At 36.6% G+C, this 20,441-nt stretch overlaps 1 protein-coding gene across 1 annotated transcript in view; it reads right to left on the reverse strand.

Annotated features, from left to right (window-relative positions):
• Nucleotides 1-8,866: 8,866 nt before the first annotated feature.
• The window catches only part of GSTCD (glutathione S-transferase C-terminal domain containing), a 69,885-nt gene continuing 58,310 nt past the window's right edge, over nt 8,867-20,441 (reverse strand). Inside the window, exons 10-13 of the mRNA XM_082758647.1 lie at nt 18,223-18,356; nt 16,361-16,391; nt 12,199-12,268; nt 8,867-9,944 (exon numbers count right to left, since the gene is read on the reverse strand). Coding sequence (XP_082614773.1) covers nt 9,808-9,944; nt 12,199-12,268; nt 16,361-16,391; nt 18,223-18,356 — 372 coding nt within the window. The 3' untranslated portion in view covers nt 8,867-9,807. The remainder of the gene's footprint in view (nt 9,945-12,198; nt 12,269-16,360; nt 16,392-18,222; nt 18,357-20,441) is intronic.

The following is a 20,441-nucleotide window of genomic DNA, read 5'->3' on the forward strand; positions in this document are numbered from 1 at the left end:
AGTGGAGCTGTGTTAACCTCACAGCTTAAACATTCCCTCTTCTTTCAAGCAAGGTAAGTGCTAACATTGAATGAATTGCAGGAGTGACATCCTCCAGATTGAGAGCATACATGTCAATAGTATTTATTCTTGTAACAGGAGCTGTTATATTTACTAATTGTGTACAGATATCCTGCTAATGTAAGATTATCAGGAGCTGAAATTGGAAATTCTCCCCGTAAGGATTATTCAGCTGGAGCATGTTTTATTTTTGAGGGCCTTTTGGTATTTATTACAGAGCATATAAAAGTAATCCAACTGTAATAAAGATTCAGAAACTAACTGAAGGTTTCAAATTGCATAATTGCTTTAAATCACTTTTAAAAAGTTTCTCTTCCAGATTCCTACTTTGAACATGAAATGTTACTCCAACACGGATGAGACATCAATTTATAACCAAATGTTTGCGTGTAATGGTCAAAGGCAAAAAAGAGGAATTAAATGTTTATTTTAGTCTTGATTTTCATCCAGTACCTTGGGTAATTTATCCTGAAATTCTAATTATATCTCCCAATACAAGCACTGCAAATATGAAAACTGGGAGAAAAATATATTTGCTAGAGCTTTTTCCTCTGCTTTTTCCAAAGTAAAGAGATGGTTGCGGTCAAATTACTTAATGAAAAGAATTCAGTGTGTCAGCAATCATCCTAACAAAGACAACATGGCCATTTACAGTATTGTTTAACTATTTCTATAGTCGGTGACCACATTAAACGGGTATTTGAATAGGAACACGCCAGATTAATAAAAACAACCTTCATGGTGCCAAGCATTAGCTATTTCTACAAAATTAGCTAAAAGCATGCAAAACCAGTGAGCAAAAATACATACACCTACTACAACTCCCGGCCTCAGAGGCAACTTACGTGATTTTGTTTAAGAAAGCAATGTCAGTCAGATAGACCAGGAGTTACCAGCTCGCATCAGCCAAGCAACACATACACGTTATACCTCAGGAAACGTAACACAGCATGAGCATGAAATCAAGTATCTATTCACAAAAGAAATAAAGTTGAAAGAATAAAAATTGATTTTAAGGAATCTCTGGAGACCTCAGGTGAAAGGAAGGCACCTGGGATTTGCAACAGGGATTCAGATCTTTGATTCTTCTGGTTGCCAATACTGGTCCAGACTGGAGGCCTCAGAGAAAGAAGTGACAGTGTTGTTAAACAAGCAGCAGTTGTCTCAAAGTTTCTGGCCTAAGTTCTAAAACATGAGGTTTCCATCCCCCATGATCCTTCACTATTGTCTATTTTAACTATGGATAACTTCATTATAAAAAAGAAAAAGAAAAAAAAAAAAAAAAAAGCTATTTAAAGCCCTGATTTAAAACTTGGCTCGGTGAGTCTGCGATGGGGAATTCCACTGGCTAAGCAGAGATGCCACAAAGAAACACACACATTATAAAAACTCTTACCTCAAAGCTTGCAAACTTACTGGTACTCTCACAGCTCTACACTAAGCCCTGAATTGGTTACATTACCCTAGACCACCACTTTTGTATTTTCTTTGCAAAACAATACAATTCTTTGTATGTAAGCTGTTAAAATCACCTACATGATTTTCTTGACCTCCTGCATGTGTTTAGTATGTATTTTTATATAAACTTAATGCAACCAAGTAGTAGGTCAGCTTGTCATCAAAAAAAAAAAAAAAAAAAAACACACAACACACAAAGGCAAACAAACAAAAAAAAAAACACAGGCAGCTCTTACATCTAGCAGTTCAAAAAGCCATAGGTAACCCAGAAATGGTCCACAGTCCAGGAAATACCAGATGAAAAACCTCTCTAGAAACAGGCGGAGGGGAGGAGAGGGAGTGAAACAAAATTGCTAGAGGGAGTGAGTTCCACAGCTGGAGTATCTCAAATAACCATCCTCCATTCAGCTCAGCCTTCCCTTTCCACTTTTACACCCCACTGCTCCTCTCCACATGCTTGCACCAAACGTACCCTGGCTGTCTTGAAAATATTAGGCTAAAACATCTGATAAAAATCAGATGTTCTTCAGTGGCATAGCTACTCTGCGGTGTTTTTTTTTTGTTGGTGGTAGTGTTTTTGTTTTAATGAGTAAATTAAAAGTGAATTCTAGACTTGTTCATGTTTATTTCATACACCAGAAAATTTAATTTCCTCCAGGTTTAACATTTCCCATCATACCGTAGCCACAACCTGCCTCCCCTTCTTCGAAGTTGTTCTGTAACCCATGCAAGTCTATAGGACTAGATGGGATGCATCTGAGAGTATTGAGAGGCTGGCTGAAATCTTCACAAGGCTGCTTTTTGACAGGTTGTGAAGCCAGCAGAGGGCTGGCTTCCCCAATGACTTCAGAAAGACAGTTCTTACAGCAAGAAGGACAACACAAGCAGCTCCAGGCAGGTCACCCTCACTTCCATCCCTGGGAAAATTATGGAGCAAGGCCTCTTGGAAGCCTTCAAACCTGCCAAGTCAATCATTTCCATTTAACTTTGTAGCCTCCTTAAACAACAGGTATCGTCTTTCAGCACAAGTTCTAAAAGCACCAAAATTCTCTCTCCCTTTCCTTACCTGCAGCATTACTTTAGGAACAACTGTTCTGGCATATCAATCCTTAACCATTCCAAAATATCTGCCCGGTACACCTCGAACTGGAGTCATGCCAAGGTCTCTGATATGCTACTGTGTTGGGGTCAAGAAAATTACTGAAATCCTAAGGAAAAAAAAACACAAACTGAGAAACGCATCAAAATCTGGGCATCAAGACAATGCTGGGGATAAAGGAAATCTAACTTAAGTTTTCTGTTCTATTGCAAAGATGAACTTACTCTCACATTGTTTTATCTAGATCTGCCTTTTCCTCTTTGTTGCTTTCACGTTATGATGCTGACTTCGCCTCTTCTGTCCATTACTGGGCGGCTGCATCTCTTTAATGTAGAAGAGAATTATATTGCAATATTTGAAAGCGTTTGAACTCTAAATACAGGGTGATACCCATAACAGTTCATAGTAACTCACTTTATCTTCATACATCTGGAAATAAATTTCTTTCAAAACCCTCCATTTTTAGTTATGCTAAATTACATTTATGGTTACAAATGCAGCAAAAGCAACCAAATTCTCATAAAAATGTTAAAAATTACAACAATGATGTACTAGAAAAAAAGGGCACTAAGTACACCAGCATGTTATTTTAAATTGACACTTTAATGCTCAGAAAAAGCAGTTAACAATTAAAAATATGCACGGAATGCTGCTCCAACACACCCAGAGTAACAATCTGGGTTAGAAAGCTAGCACTAAAAGAGGGGGGAGAAATAAAAATGAGTGCTATGATAGCACATTAAGAGAAAGATAAAGTGATAATTACTTAGGACTGAAAGAAGTGTAAGCATTTTAATGTGAACTAATGTTTTTGATGAATTAGAGTTCAAAGAAATATTAATAACACTTTCTAAAATTAGACCTTGGCTTCAGCATATGAAAGAAACACAGCTAAGAAGTGAAAATGCCTTTTTGTCTGTATGCTGCATCTATTTCTAATCCTTTTACAACTAGCCTGCAGTGGTTTACCCAAATTTTGCAACCACACATATAACAACATAATTATTGAAATTATTTTAGTTCTCACATACATAAGATTCTCCTGACTTCAAACTCATTTAGTTGCACTCTGATTCTGAAGACGTGCAGAACAGAGATTTTTTTTCTAAGTTTCAATAAATGTAACTCAATCTTCAGCAATTTACTAATACCATATTGGGCACCAATGTTAACAAATGGATTTCAAACTCAGAGATGCCCATGGCAAAGAAGGGAAAATTAAAAAAAAAAAAAAAAAAAGGCAGTATCAGCCGTGATACAAATTGGCAAAAGTTTTTTCTGTGCTCCCGTGTACTTGCTGTGAATTAAACAAACCATAGGTGGCAGAGAATTGTGTGGGTACAGCAGATTTGAAAAGGTGAACAAATGACATCGTGCTGATGTGATATCACCACATCAGCAGCAGCATCCAACATTCAGATTTGTTAAGTGAAAAACAGTAAAGGTTGGTCTCAGCAAGTGGCTTATCCATGTATTTTGATTAGGATGTGGCTCAATTTTTATTTTTATTTTTTTTAACATTTTTGTGGTAGATCTGATAAAACTGGGTTGCAATACGTCTTACATGGTTTTGGCCCATATACACGTGCAGCATCTCATGCCCATGAAATGCTTCCTTAGTGCTAAAATAATCATGTATCCATTGCAAACATGCTTCCTATTGGACTGGGGACACTTGGTACACCTCTTCAGGACATCATTGCTTTATTATGCATTGGTACTTACATAAACTATGACCCATGCCACTTGCATGTCTTCTCTGCTCTGCAACTACCAGCTCTATTGGGTCTGTGAAAGAACAAAGAGCTCACACTGAATAATTTTCTTCAAGTTCTGCATTCTGGGCCCATTTTCTGTTCTGCTGTGTGAATGTCTACTTCAGCAGCTTAGAGAATTGCAGAAGATTTCTGCTGTTTTTCAAACCCAATAAACGTAAAATAGATGAAGAGTTTTTCATTGGGATGTCACAACTCCAGTATAGTATACAGATTCTATTAGCCAAATCTCAGTAAACCTCAGAACGTCATTTTAACCCCCCCCCCAAAAAAAAAGATTACTATTAACATATGAAACTAGCTCAAATGTTCTTAAAATAGCAGCCTCTTAAAGCTTTTCAAATACCCGCAATAGTGAGGTCTAAATATAGAAAGGTCTCAGCACATAAAAATAATAAGTCAGGTGTCATGCACGTTAAAGTCAGTGGATGAAAATCTATTATCTTGGAGATGCATCATGGAGAGTTACCATCTTCAGCACAGCCGTGGCTTCAGCCCTCATGTATCTTGAGTAAGTGTCATCCTAACGCTTAGAATTCAAGGGAACTCTTTCACTCAAGGAAGAATGACCAATTTATCACAATCAATGTGATAGTAAAACTGCTGGAGCAATCTACCAGGCAAAGTCAGAGGCAGTGTCACCTCCTGGAAATAAGATTTAACGTACGAGCACTGGAGATACAGTTACTCTTGGGCTGTCACCAAGAAACAAGACTAATTCAAAGTAAATTTCATTTGACATATCAGGTTCGTGTTTCTACATGACACTGAAAAGCTTTTTCCTTAAAAAAAAATAATGCTAAAATTAATATTTATATTCTTTATTAGTGTAACTGTATCATTTAGCAGACCTGTTTCAATGGCTTCATCACAGCTGATGCTGTACGAACTTATGAAAGACCAGCAACTGTCAGGTGAAATAGTCTGAAGGGGAAAGAGCGCAGCATTAGCAATAATTTCTTCTCCAAAAATCACTGATTATTTAATCAGTTAACAAGGAAACCTCCAATACTATCACTCACTTTGCAAAAACTGAAGTGTTCTACAAGCACCGCTGAAAAAAGAGCAAGAAATTCAAACAGTCAAGTAAAATAATTTTGAGTCACAAGTTAGGAAACATCACTTGACATATATAAAGTATAAAAATTGTTCTGTTTTCACTTAGAAATGTCCTGAGTGATTTGTTATACAACTAGCCTAAATACTTCTCCTTACACAGAAGGCTTATCAGAGGAATTTTGAAAGTCTAGGTGTTTGACAAATGCACTTTTAGGAGAAGAGTGCACAACAAGACACTTCATTATTCATTTAATTTATGTGTGAATAAAAGCTAGAATCAAAGAAAATGAACTTAGTTTCGGTTTTACCATTTGCATATAATCACAGTATATTATTCATTTAGGAAATGCAATGTATTTTAATGATAGTTGTAGGAAACTGAAGTTTGCTAAGAAACAGCCACTGAACTGAAAGCATGACAGGTAGTTTAAATGCAAGTCTGAGCACAGAAAGTTCTGAGATCGGCTTCCTTTTATTGAAGAGGCATATAACATTTTTTGACACCAGGCATCAGTAACATTTTTGACGCCAGATACGTATGCAGGTACATGCTTGATATCTTGTCCCACCAATACACCTTTTTTTTACAAAAAAAAAAAAAAAGTAATAAAAGTGACAGGAGCTTAGATTGAGACTGTACATGAGGAGTCTGGTATGACAGTCAAATGCTCCTAGGCAAAAACACTGAAAGCAGTACCTGAGAAGGCTTAAAGGAAAATCTGAATTGTGCTTTCTGCAGACAAATACACTATTTAGTCTGAGTGCCTAAACCAACACTTCAGACGTTCTGTTATCTTTTGTTAAGTAATGCTCCTCTAGCTTTTTTTTTTCTTGATGGTGTCTAGCCAAACGATTATCCATGTAAACTCAAAATCAACTGTATGGCATTTTGCTGCAGATTACTTAGAGACCACAAACTTATATAGGCATATACACGATTACACAGTTCTAATTATTCAATGAAAACATCAACATAGAATGCCACCTAGGAATGCAGCAATAAAATAAAAAAAATCTGATTAGCATTACCTTTTCAAACTACAGATCCAGCAGGCAGCTGAAAATCAAGCAACAGAAACAGAAAACAACCACCTAAGATTTATGTTGACCTTCTGAATTAAGCATTTTACGTGCATCTTGGCAAGAACAATAGATGGGTAATACTGACAACGTGCAACTTTAATTTAAATAAAAAAGACTGGTTTAGCATAGTAATAACAACACCATATCTTTTTTTCTTTTCTAATTAAGATAAAGCCAAGGAAATTAGGGCGCACAATGTACCTACCAGGAGTGCCCCTTGTATACTGCCACCTCTGCCAAAGACTGCAATTCTAACACCTCTTGGAAGAAGACCAAGGAAGCAGATAATATGATAAAGACAGAAAGGAAAGAACAAAAATAAAGATGCATGTACACACAGATGACTAACTTTAACATACAGATGAGATCAGTGCAATCTGGTCATCAGCTTCATGTTACAAATTTGCTTTTTCCAGCATTACTGGCTCCAAGGGTAATGTAAAACAATACAGGCGAGACAACAGAAAATTATGACTATGTTAGGACAATACTTTGTTCACCCTACAGCTCATCCCAGTGGGACCAAACAGTATTCAGGCCTGCATCTTGGACATTAAGCTAGCTGTGTGTGCAACAAGTTGTGGGAAGAACAATGATTGTTCACTTCCTGGCACTGTGATGTCCAGTCATGCTGCTTAGGAAATTCTTGGCCTCTGTTCATGTTATACCTTTTATGTATATGGAAATGTAACAGATCAATGTACCTTAAAAACTAATATGAGTTCACGTTTCTAGAGCAAAAAGATGGCACCGAGTGGTAATTTAATCTGTGGCAAAATACCTGTTAACACCTGTTAAAAATGCTCTCTCCTTTCCATACTTTTGTCATCTGCTTCTCTTCAGTTTTCAATAAACAAAGCATCAGTGCACCACAAGCATAGATCAGACTTTACTAGCCGTAGTAAGGTAACTCCATCCTTAGAAATGAGGAAGATTCTGTCCTCCTGAGAAAAAAGGAAACAAGAGCCCACTGATGCCCATAGTGGTAAGGTCACACAAGAACGTCACATTATATAAAAACACAACGCTACTTTTGCGGTTCTTTCTACTTTTTCTTCTATAAACCTTTTTATTTTTTCCCCTCTGAAGCTCAATTCTATGTGGGGTGGCAGATTTTCATGGCATCAGTGGGATTTTTCCAGTCTGCTGTCACAATGTAAAATAATTCACTTAGGTTACAAGTATGCACACCTATGGGAAATTAGCTCACTAACATGAAAATAGGTATTTAAAAAAAAAAAAAAAAAAGAAAAAGTAAACAAAAATAACCGAGATTGGTACTGGGATTCTTGTTTAGCTTTAGCTATTTTTCCTAACTGACCTAAACATCTAATAACCTGCTGGACACCTGCCCTAATAAAGCTCCTGCACCACCTCTGCTTCCAAGAAAGAGTTTTGCCTGTTTAAAAAAATCATTTTTTTTTCCCTCATCTTGTATTCAGCGGCACACATTTCCTATGGCACATCCCAAGTGCATTCCTTTTCTGATTTCTGGTAGATCAAAAAAAATTACAGATGATTGAGGTGGACGTTGTAGAAATTTCAAATCATGTAACAGCACAGTTTTTTGCTCTGCTGAAAGCTAATTATTACTGTATAATAATAGAACACGTCAAATACACATCACCACCATACCTAAAAGACACACATTAGTATCCATTGCCCAGAGCAGAGTAAAGCTTTGTGAAAATCCTTACCATCAACAGCAAAGATTCAATCACCTATCTGACCTTGATAAGTTCTTCCTTCTTCACAAACATACTACCTGGATAATGTTCAGATTTGACTTACTTCTGACTTAAAAACCTGAGTTCTCACTGAGCAAGCGTATCTCCGGGTGAAACCTCCAGGAACACCTGGTATTGCCACGTATTTTATACTTGCTATGTTGCTATGCAATCTTCCAGCTCCCAGCTCCTCCTGCTAACTAAAAAAGTTACAGGAAAAGTACTGCATCGTTCTCAAGGACTCAGGTTAAAGGTACCATTTAATACAAACTTGCTTACCTTTGTGCTTCCAAATAAGTGTGCAGCTTCCTTCAGTCTTCACATTAAAACAACAACAAAAAAAAAATAGATCTTTTAGAGAGAGAACTTTCATGAAGAATAAAGCATTTCGGGATCCTTTTTTTTCTCCCTCCAATACCCGTTGCTGTTTTTTTGTCACACACGCTGACCAAACTTCAGATACATTTAAATTACTCCATGGCAAAATTTGCAAATGTATGAAACCCACAATCATACAGGGAAAATACTGTTATAAGCTCTTATCCATTGTACTAGTGTTAACAGACAATTTTAAACTAGGGTAGGAAACTGTTTACTAGTAAAAGCACAGAAGAATATTTATTTTCATTTTACAGTAACAAGTCTGTTGTTGACCTTTTCAAATGGTTCCACAACTGCAACTTCGTTCAAATTTAAATTGAATATAAAAATAAATGAAGAATGTGTGTACAGACACAAGCTGGTCTTAAAAATTGCATCTGACAGCAAGTCTCTTAAGAATGGAAAGCAATCCACTTCAACTAGTAGAGGTGGCAGTGAAGTAGCTGTTTGCTGATATCATCACTAGCTCCTATTATCTTGTCGATGGAGAAATAAGGGTTTTCTTTCTTTAAATACTCACTTTCAATTGTCTGGTTACAGAATTACTGTGTAAAATTCAAAGATAAAATTTTAAATCATTTTTAAAGGGATTATTAGGTTAGAGTACATTTTTTCTATATACAGAACAATGATCAAAGTATTCTCAAAAACTTTTACTAAAAAATAATCTTGCTGAAGTAGGATGGAATTCTTTAGTGAAATCAAGCCACCACCTGTCGCACAACCTTCCTCACTAACACCATAAATCCCATCTGTTCCTCTAGTGATCTGCATAACTGGCTGATAACTGCTCTGCCCATGAGCACAAATGAAAGTTTGAACATGAATACAATTTTGAAGCAGCCAAGACAGCTCTACTGCAAAGAGAATCACCTTCCCTTCTCTAAGACCACCTTTTTTCTAAACCTCTGCAGACAGATGGGATACTATCAACAGTTGTAGAGACTTCTCAGCAAGAACCACCAAAAGTTGCCTAATGACACATTACAAGCTATAATTCCCTGCATGCAGTTCATTTTCTAAAACTTTTCATGCTGCTTCCTTTTCCAAACACAATGGGTTCAAGATGCATGATGTCTGCTTCCCAGCTATGCTTGGATCTGCTGGATGTTGTTACGCACTGAGGATTTATGTTCGACTTCAAATCAAGTATGAGCTTCACACTCTAAGTCGGGGTGCCCACAAACATATTGTTCTTTGGAGAACAGCTCTCTGGCTCCATAGATATAACTTGGACAGAGTAGTTGCTTCCTTCTGCAGCCCAGGCCCGATCGAGATCCACAAGCCCCATACACTGCTTGCCTAAAATGAGAGCAAAGGAGAGCATGGAAAATCTAAAAATATAGAAACATTACCAGAAACATGCACTTCAATGTCAGGAAAACGCATCACTATGTTATCTACAGAACAAGTTCCGAATCTACTTAAAAAAATCTATGTTAATCTGTACTTCAAATAGGCAGTCATTAATAGTCCTAAATCACATCTGTGTCTTGTAACCCTTATTTAGCAATGACCCTGAGAAAAAATATTAACTCTTTACATACACATAGAGAAACCCAATAGGCACAATTATTGAAGTATTCCCAGAACTTACAGAAAAATGTGTGCATTAACGTAAAAGTGACAAGAAAAAAATGGCTAGTTTTTCCCTTAGCTCTCAAAATTGCTAAGCATTTACTTCCTTTATAACTGTAACTGTTTTCCTACTGTAGTTTCATCTAAAATCTCAAAATCTTTGGATACTGATTATCAAATGAAAGAATAAAATACAGAACAGTGATCCAGTTGATCTGAAACCACACAAAGGTAACTGTTTATAAACAAAAATACTGAATTACTAATGGAAATTAACCTTATCTCAGATTTATCTGCAAAGAAAGAGGAAGGAAAAATTCAAGGTTTTTTTTTGGTTTGTTTGTTTTTGTTTTTGTTTTTTTTCTTAAAAAAATTATGATACAGCCATGATAAATTGACAGGGCCATTTGGTTTTATCTGTTTACTCATTTTAATTGATTTCTATGTTTTGAAATACAGAATTTGTCACATAACGTTTTCAGCAGTTTGCAACTCTTGCAAAAAAAATTTAGCACCTCCCTGAAACATTTTAATTGCTGATAGTCATACACTCTTGAGTCATGAACAAGACACAGTCCTGCTTCAGACTCAAAGCCAATGTTTCTGTCTTTTCCTTGAAAGAACTGCATAATTAAATATAATTTTTGGCCTGAGATGAAGATAATACCCAAGAGTACTCATATCCTGTCCCTACCCTAAACTACCCTGTGTAATTGTGTATTTCTCTCCCTTGAATTTATACAGAACTTGGTTGCATGTATCATTAATAGCTCTGATATGCACCTGGGAAGTGTCTGTAGGAGTTTAAGGTTTAGGTTTTGAAACAGCAGTTTCAAATCTGAAACAGAAAAGTGGTCTTCAATGGTCTTCAATGAAATCTAGTGTTATGTGGAACTAAAAACAATATTACACTCTTTAGAACAGAAAAAGCAATGACATTTCCTGTACAGAAAGGAAGAATAGGATTTACGGTTGTTCTTTTTTTGTTGTTGTTGTTGTTTTTTGTCAGTGAAAAGCACATCAAAGTTGCATTTGTGATGAAAAACTGCAGTTTCAAAGAGAGAGTAGGCAAAAGTTACAACCTTTCAAAAATGTTTGAGTCCTCTTCCAATTTTCAGTACACCTGGTAAGCATCAGGAAAAAACATGGGGTGCTACGCTGGTAACTAAAGACTGACTTTATTTCTTGTTCACAAATATTGTGATGATAGCAAAAGAGCTGACAAGTTTGTTATAAAATAGATATTGTTATCTTAGTATCTGTATTATTTTCTTTTTGTGCAGTGAATATAGGAGATAATTCAAATTCTTCAAAAGAAGTTTTTTTTTAAAAAAAAAAAGCACAGTGATTATTTGCTCCTTCTGCTTTAATATACTTAGGAAGTGTTTCTTGTGAGCCAAGGATGGAGAGTTAAACCCTTAGAGTTTCCAGCCTCTTCTGTCTTTTCTGACACAAAAGATTTTTTTATAGTTTTTTTTCCCTAACATTTCTACCAATGTAATGAGGTGGGACAAATAGGTTTGTATGCTCTGAAGCCTGTCTGTACCAAAAGTAGCCCACGTTCTGCAGTGTAGCCTTGTTGTTTCCAGTTGGCATGGATGTTTGCCCTTCTAAACAAGTTATCGCAAGCAGGACAAAGGGTTCAGACTGCAAATCACTACCTACAGAAGTGCTTTTAATGCAAGATGGACTGGCAACAGAAAGACTTCAGTAAAGTTTACAAAAACCTCACCCTTTTTATAGAATGATTTGGGAGTGGAGGAGAAAGTGGAAAGGCAATGAAACTCAGTGGAATGCAAACCCTCTAGCTCATATTGATAATTCAGAATGAATAAAATATTTTCAGTATCATAGTTCAGAACAGCATAGAGAGAAATGTGAAGAAACCCCGATTTCATAAAACATTAAACTATTTCTTCATAAAGCAACATATTAATAACACTGCAATAGTCTACATAGCAGCTGCAGAAATTCATACCTACTAGCCTGCGTTCGGGTGGAAGCTGAACAGCTGTCTGATCTGCAAACCTGCAAAGGATCATGTGCTCCTGGAAGAAAAAGAAAAGAACTTTGGTCCAGTAGCATTTCTCTCTTTCAAGAAAAATCTAATTAAATGTTTGTAAGTACTAAGAACTTCTGTCACATAGAAGACTGTTTCTGGAAAAATAATGCCTGTAAATCCTAATTTTGATATTGCTTTGGCTTGTAAAAAAAATTTGTAAATCAAATGTTTGTAACCATAAGCAGATTCCTACTCAGAAGGGTTTGTTTCTTGCTAAAATTCCTCCAAACGTCTGCAGCAGTGGAACTGGATGTAACGTATGCAAGACTGCATTTTTCAAAGGCATATGTCAGACTTATTTTGCCCTCAGCTACTGTAGATCAAAAACAGCCTTCTTTTAGCACAGTCATCACTGGGCAACATGACTGCATCAGCGAAGGGTCAAGACAAAATTCTTACATAGGTGACTTGAAATACTGGATTGTTTCTCCTAAGCAGCAATTCTGAATCAAAGAATCACCACTTCGTGGCGACAAACTTCCTTTGCTCTGCCAAACCCATCCAGGATCAACCTAAAAGGTCGTGAAGGAACTTAAAAGTTTCTGCAGAGGCTTCCACGATAGCTGCCACTGAGTTTTTGCTGTCTTGGCACTCATGGGTATGGTGTGGTAGAGGGTTAAGCCACCACCTTGCTGTCTGCTTGGATGGGGCCAGAACCCTAACCTCAACAGCCTTCAAAAGAAATGCCAGCTGTGCTAGCAGAACAGTTTCTCAGAGATCAACCTAGCTAAGGAAGGTGAGCTAACCAGATGGTGACAGAAAAAGCCTTGAAGGTATAGCACTGAAATTAATGCTCTGCTGACAGCTGTGCTATTTGGGACAGCTGCAGTATTAAGTATAGGACAGAGTAAATCAGAACCAGTTAAGAACTGCACAACATTCCCAAGTCTCCTATCATGTTCCTATCATGTCTCCTATGCTGGGATGGGGAGAAAACAGAAACAGACAACAACAGAAGCTATTTTTTTTTTTTTTTGCTACACAAAGCTTCCACAGCTACATTTCTGAAAATGAACATGTGTCTTGCATCAAAAGGAAAATGTTTTTTTTGATTCCTGACTTATACAAAAAGATGATTTTAAGGGCGTGGTTGCTGTAACAGATGGAGAGAGAGACTTCACCTAAGGATACTTCAGCTTCCTTCAGTATCCTGAAGTAAGGATACTTCAGCTTTTTAGTAAGGGGAACATAAACATCCAAAAGTCTTCATTTCACACACACAAAAAAACCTGAATGAAATCCCATCTTCATATTAAATCAAGATGGTAACTCTCTCCACAGTGCACTCCATCCAATTCATGTAATTGCAGACACCTGACCACAAAACAGTTCACTTGCAGATTTTCAAATACAATACAGTAAGACATTATTGCTACTTTAAACTCAAATTTTAGTTATTTAAATAAACACACAATATCCTGAGGCAGAGATGTCTGTTTCCTACTACAGATAACTCACATGAGGGTTTTCAGCTCACAGCTCCATAACAAATTTGCAAGCAAAATGAGAACATGCTATAACATATTTAGGACTCAACATGTTGTATCAGTCAGTGCAGTTTAAATACGGCTATTTCGGTAGTACAAAAGAGCTGAAAACCTTTAACCCAGATATAACTACTGGGGAATTGAGTAGTAATGCCACAGGCAACATGGCTGTTCTTAGGGGTAAGCAGCTTGAGAAAAAAAAAGAAGGGTTTCACAGGAGAGAAAGAAGGTCAGAGATAGCCCAGAACCCTTCACCAGTCTTTAGGCACTCGGCACAGCCTGGCTCTTTGCAACAACAGGATCTCAGCTCATTCAGCTAGACCAGAGCCCAGGTAAGACTTGCCGCACAACCTGGAAATCTGAACTGGCCCTAGTGCCTTGGCTTCCTACAAGAGATGAACCTTCAAACTAAACTAGAGCCTAAGACATAACCATCTCTTTTTCCCATGATATAACCAGTAAATTGTCACACTCCCTGTTGGCAGAAATGAAGATAAAAGTAGTTTTAAAGTAACAAGGACAATAATTATAAACTGCATAAATGTTGGGCACGTATAAGCAGTTATTTTGCCTTTAGAACACCCACAGAAATGCCCGGTAAGTTTTCAGAGCTGGATGTCCAAAGTAATTCCTTCTTACTTTCCAAATTTCCTACATGGACAATGTCTTGAAAAACAGAGTCTCAAAACGTATCACAGTAGGCATCTACAGCTACCGTCACCTTATTCTTTATAGCTATAAACTAATGAATTACAGCACGATGTTCTCATCACAAAAAGTTTTGGAATTGCCAGACTTCTGGATGTCTTTTTAGATCTCACTAAAATGGAAGATAAGAGAAATGAATTTAAAATGGGAACTGGATGGGGGTGACACAGACGATGTCTGGCTAACACATGGCAGCTTTGGCGACTAGCCAGTAACCTTTAACAGTTTATTAATATGAAATATAAAAAATGCATATAGCTAGCTGTATAACAGAAAGTTATTTATATCTAGGATTACCTGAGGCACCATCGAGCCTAGATCATTTGTATAGACTACTATGTTATTAAGTATTGCCATTGGCCCCTGTGTGCTTCTGCTACACGAACAGTAAGACACTGGAACTTCTAAAGTGGTGATAATCCCTGGGACCTACATGTCCATGGATTAAAAGAAAAAAAAGAAAAAGTCAGAGCTCCAATAAGATTACACACACCATCCTAACCAAGACTTCCTTGATTTTTTTTTTTATGTCACCCTGTCCCTCTGTAACGTCCACAGGTCTACTTTTAATAACACGTTGGCAAATGAACTTTTTCTAAACTCAAACCTGAGTGCTTGGTGATTATGTGTTAGGAACATGTAAGCACATGGAAGGAATGTTGATCAGTGGAAAATCTCATTCCAGGTCCAAATCCACTATGCCACTTTTATCATCTCAATCTACACAAATTTATTTCCATGTAAATTAGTGAAGTGTACATAAACCAAGCTGTCATGAAGATAAGATTATAATAACTGAAACTCCCTAGTGAGAAGTTTTCTAATGTTTTTAAATGACCTCCAATTAGAGGATTTAAAAAGACAACCTCCATTTTCCTGCTAAATACAGCATCATCAGTAGGCACACTGTCACCATTACATTTGGCAATTAGAAATAACATCCTTCTCACATATTTCAGGAATAGAGGATTATTCTGCATCTCCAGAATTCATAGGCTTTTCTGGATTAAAAACACTGAGACAATTATCTAGGATTTGACATGTAACCTTAGCAAAGTTTCCATACATCCTTTCTTTTCTTAATTGCAGATACTCTCTTTCCGTGCCACACTGAGCGCACCTAACCATCAAAATTCTGGCTGCTCATCACTAACAAGTTTAAACACACCAGACACAGCTTAATGAATTGGTACCAGTTGTCACCTGACCACTTCTCTGCTCTTGTCCTTTTCCACGCCCCAGTTACCTTCATTCTGTCCGATCTGCACACCTCATTGCTTCATTCTCCCACTTTTCCCTCAAGCAATCTCCACACAGACTCCAGATCGAAACACATTTGAATACTTCTAAAACAATTTTGAATAAAAGTTTTTAAAACAACACTGTACAGAATTCTTGATGAAGAGTATTTGTTCTTCCTACTCATTATGTCCAATCTTCTAGACATAAATTAGAGGGGGAAATCTGAGTTTGTCATAAAATACCATCTATAAAAGTAAGCATTTTGCCTAAAAAAATGATAGTAAATTTCTACAGTATGAGCATTAGTATTTAAGACATAAATTGGTATCCTGTAATTGTTAAGTGTTGAAACAGGTATATCTTAGGAATGGCTCTTTTATACCTTATGATGAAAAAGAATTAACTGGGGGGAGATACCATGAAACTTTATGGAAGGAAAAAAAAAAAGCCTTAAAAAATGGTTGGTGGAGAGAACACAACACAACTGTGTCTGTATTACTAATGAACAGATCACATAACACATGCACCCCCTCACAATTAAAAGATAAGCACTTATATTTCATTTGATAAGACTCAGTGAAATGCATGGAACAGCCCCAAACCCCCTCCATCCACTATCCACAGCTGTTTAGCTTACATACCTTGTAGGATAAAATTTCTTTGAACTGATTACTGAAAAGAAAAAAAAAAGACCAATTCAATGAACATCTAAAAAAGCCAAGATGGAAAATAGAAGCAATTCTTACATACCTGACCACATTTTATGCAAAACAGCAGTATCCATAGAATACAGAAAGGCACTCAAAAAAACAGAAACCATGACAGTTTGTTCACTAATAAAGGAAAAGTACGTTTGATGTCTTTTATTCTTCTATTAAATTATTCATACAGATCCACTCTTTAAATTATCAAAAATGCTAATGCAGATTTACTGGGTTTTCCACATTTTCACATACTTTGTATTACAGGTACACAACCTCTAGAGGCACACATTTTCTGTGCATCACAAGAGTAAGGTGTTTCTAGGATGGAACTGAATAGGGAATATGGGCAGTATAGGGATATGGGAGGTCTATCACGTTTCATAATCTTAAAAATTAAGGGAAAAGAAGTAAACCCTAAAATATAGCTTGAGCCAAGGTCAATGTTATGAACCACATCAACTCCTACATTGGCTTACACTCTCAGATTTATAATTTTAGCAAACACAAAACCTCAACAATTTACATTTTTTCAGCATCTACAGCAACAAAAGATTCCTAACGTAGTGTGAATTTCTGGACTTCATGATTTAAAATATAACTTGGCAAAAGTTAACAGCATCTAGTCGATCCTACAACAAAATAACAGAGAAAAGTTATATGTCTGTTAACTTTAGAAAGCCTAAAATCTTATTGACTCTTCCTTAAAAATACTTCTATGTTTTACTCTGTCAGAGGAGAAAACAAAAGGGACACTTCTAAAGAGATGGAAGAATCAAACTGACTAAGAAAGGACTGTAAAATGCAAAGTTTAGCAAACTGACTAAGTTTTAAGTATTTACTCTCCAAGCACTTCTGTAACAGCACACCTCAATAACAGAGAAAGATAGGGAAAATATTTACCATGGAAACATATTTATTTATTTATTTGTTTTTAAGATCTGTTGATTCTTTTTACGACAGCACGTTTCAGCTTCCTACTCTAGCAAATATATAGCTGAGTCAATGCTTTAATTTCTAGTATAATTAAATCTGATTCATCTTGGACATCCAAAAGGCAAAGTTCAGCTTTATGAAAATAAAATGAAACAAAATAAAACCTCTCCCCCACCTAGTTCTACCTTAGAAAGCTGCTAGCCTCATATCTTCTGCTACTTTTTGCCAAACTTTCACATTTTATTTGTATCAAAGGCATTAAAAAATTCTTAAGCCTAAGACAAAGAAGCATTTCCAACGTGGCAGATTTGGAGAAACAAAATACCTACACAGTCCACTGAAAAAGTATTAAAACTAGGATCCAAAAAACAGGAGAGCTCGTCTACTTGGGAATAAATCAGAACAGCTTCACAAGCAGTAAACTGTGGCATAAAAGCAGACCCATTTCTTTAAACCGATTGCTTACATCTTTCTCCAACATTAAAATGTCAATTCCCCTTCTTACATTACTTTTCATGAGTTTTCTATTAACTTTGTGATTTCAAGGTAAGAGGTCTGCATATTACATAGATTACCACATACTGTATCTACTGTGTTGAAGGTATAGAGTCTTTTTTGAACTGCTGTGATTTTTTTTCCTGGATAAATCCAGAAAAAATAACCCAGGAATAACCCATCTGTCTCCCTTTCAAGACGGATTTGCAAAGAGAAAAAGGAGGAGATGGTTGCACTGTAAGTATGAATCAATTGAACCTGGACACGTGCAACAATCTTGACCTTGAGTTGATTAATTATGTACTCTTCTATCACTTTCTTTTTTCACTTGAATTGCTATTTTAAAGTTTATCTTGTTAGTCTTAGTTTACCTTCGTGGATATTTACACTTCACAGTGTTCTGAATGAAGCCATAACAGCACGGGGAGATGACAAAGGCTGCCCGCGCCTTGATGCAATGTTCAATCACCATGTCTGTTGCCACTCCACATGCATGCAGAGCCACCTACAATGTTAAAAACAGAAAACAAAGAAACAAGCACATTCTTTACAGCAATATTCTACATACAATCCTGTTGTAGTATTTTTGATTGATTGAATTAAATCCTTGCAGAGAGTTTAACAATGAAGCTGTTATGCCAAGGGCCTGGTCCTTAAATCCTTGGCTTTGCATTTTTCTCTTTCATGTCTATGCTGAGGAAACTTTATGACCTAACTCCACTTAAGAAGGGAGTCATCAGCACTGAACAAGGGTCACTCACCAAAAGTACTCAAAAGATAGGTGCGTAGGTGCACTGCATTGTCCTATCAACTCAACTGTAAATGAAGCTACAGAAAAATTTTAAAAGACAAGCTACCATGGTGATTAGTCAAAAGTTTTTGTTCAAGCCAAAAGGATTTAGAAATACAAAAACCCCCTCTCGTTCCCATTTGTACCTTATTAGATACCAGAAAATCCCAAACATCAAACAAAAATCAAGAACGCGCCTCCTGCAACATGCTTCTACAGCCTCTCAGCCCTGGAGGAGAAACACAGTCTGCCTTACCCCTAATTGAATATTGTGCCTGCTGCTTTATGCAGCAGTTCAGATTTGTAAAACTGCATTGTTTTCTATGCTTTTGGTTCAGTGTAAATTTACGAAAAAGGTTTAAAGCTGCAAAGTTCACATTTCAAGGTTCAAAGCTGTTTTTCAAGGTACAGCAATTGGGAGATAAAAACTTTGCTCTCAGATGTGGATTAAAACAAAGACTTTTTTGTTTGCAGACTGCTTGATGTAAGCTCAGCTGAGCAGACCATTAATCAGCAGCTGAACTATAACTGCATACAGATGGTAACAAATACTCCTGTCTCAAGCAGAACATTAAAAACTAATATATGTAGTAATTTCACAATGCAATTTTTCTGTCTTTACGAATTTAACAACAAAAATAAAACTAGTTTAAGACCAGAAAAATATGAGATTATCGTGGAATATAATTATAGTTACTTCCCTTTTTATCCAAGCAGAAACTAAAAACTGCTTTGCTTGCATGTTTGGAAAAGATACCTTAAACCTTAAAGTACTGGATAAAGCACAAGTAAATGAACAAACAAAAAAACAGTAGCTTTGTTGAGCCTGTATGAACTGTAAGCCATTTGATTTATTCTTTGTGTTCCTCAAAGTCAATGTAGTTAAGAGAAAAATCAACAAATAAAATTGAAGGCAAGGTTTTCTCAGGATATCCTATATGTCAAGCTCACTATCTGAAATGAAATAAAAAGCAAGGACAAACGCAGTTAATGCATTTCATTCACAAATTCACACATCTGTAGACGAAGGAAAACAAAGTGTCCCCTGAGGAAAGCCACAAAGCTAATTGAGTACGAGACCATTGACCTGTATTAGTCCTCTGGCCTTTTGGCGGAATAAAAAAGGAACTGGTTGACACATTCTACTTAACCTGCTTTTGAACTCCTCTCAGATAGCACTTAAGAAAACAGCCAAGTAGTGCAGTTTTTTATTTCATAGTAACTAAAAATGCATATAAACTTGTTTTAAATTAATACCAAAACTAGAGAGATGAAGACTTGTCAGGTTCATTTTTCTAGATCTCTTTAAATTTCACGTACCGTAGCCAGTGAATTTGTCATGTTCCCCCTCACATTTACGCTGTACTATTTCATTGAGAATGGCACAGTCTTGCAACGAGTGAATAGCTTTACGAGCCACAGAAGATGGGTTTAGAAATGATGCATCACCAAACTCTGTACACATCTGTGCATCATCATATTGCGATTTTTGTATCAGACCAGCGTTTATGACCTAACGATACAAAGGTAGCTAAACTTTACATTATTTACCTTCCAATGTACCATCAAGCACTTGCACTACTGTTAAGTTAAACAGCTAGCTCCTGGCCTACGTGTGGCTGCAGAGGAAACAGGAGTTCATCCTGGAGAGGGAATCGTTATATGGAACAAACTAATTCTGAGATGAGATTGATACAGGTCTCCCAAAAAAGGAAAGCTCCAGGTTTGTCTCTGGAATAGTGTACAGAATCAAGCCGAACAAACTGAAATCACAGACCTGGAAATGAAGAGTTTGCAAGT

The sequence above is a fragment of the Aythya marila genome (genome assembly GCF_965140915.1).
Source record: "Aythya marila genome assembly, chromosome: 4".
Lineage (NCBI taxonomy): Eukaryota > Metazoa > Chordata > Aves > Anseriformes > Anatidae > Aythya > Aythya marila.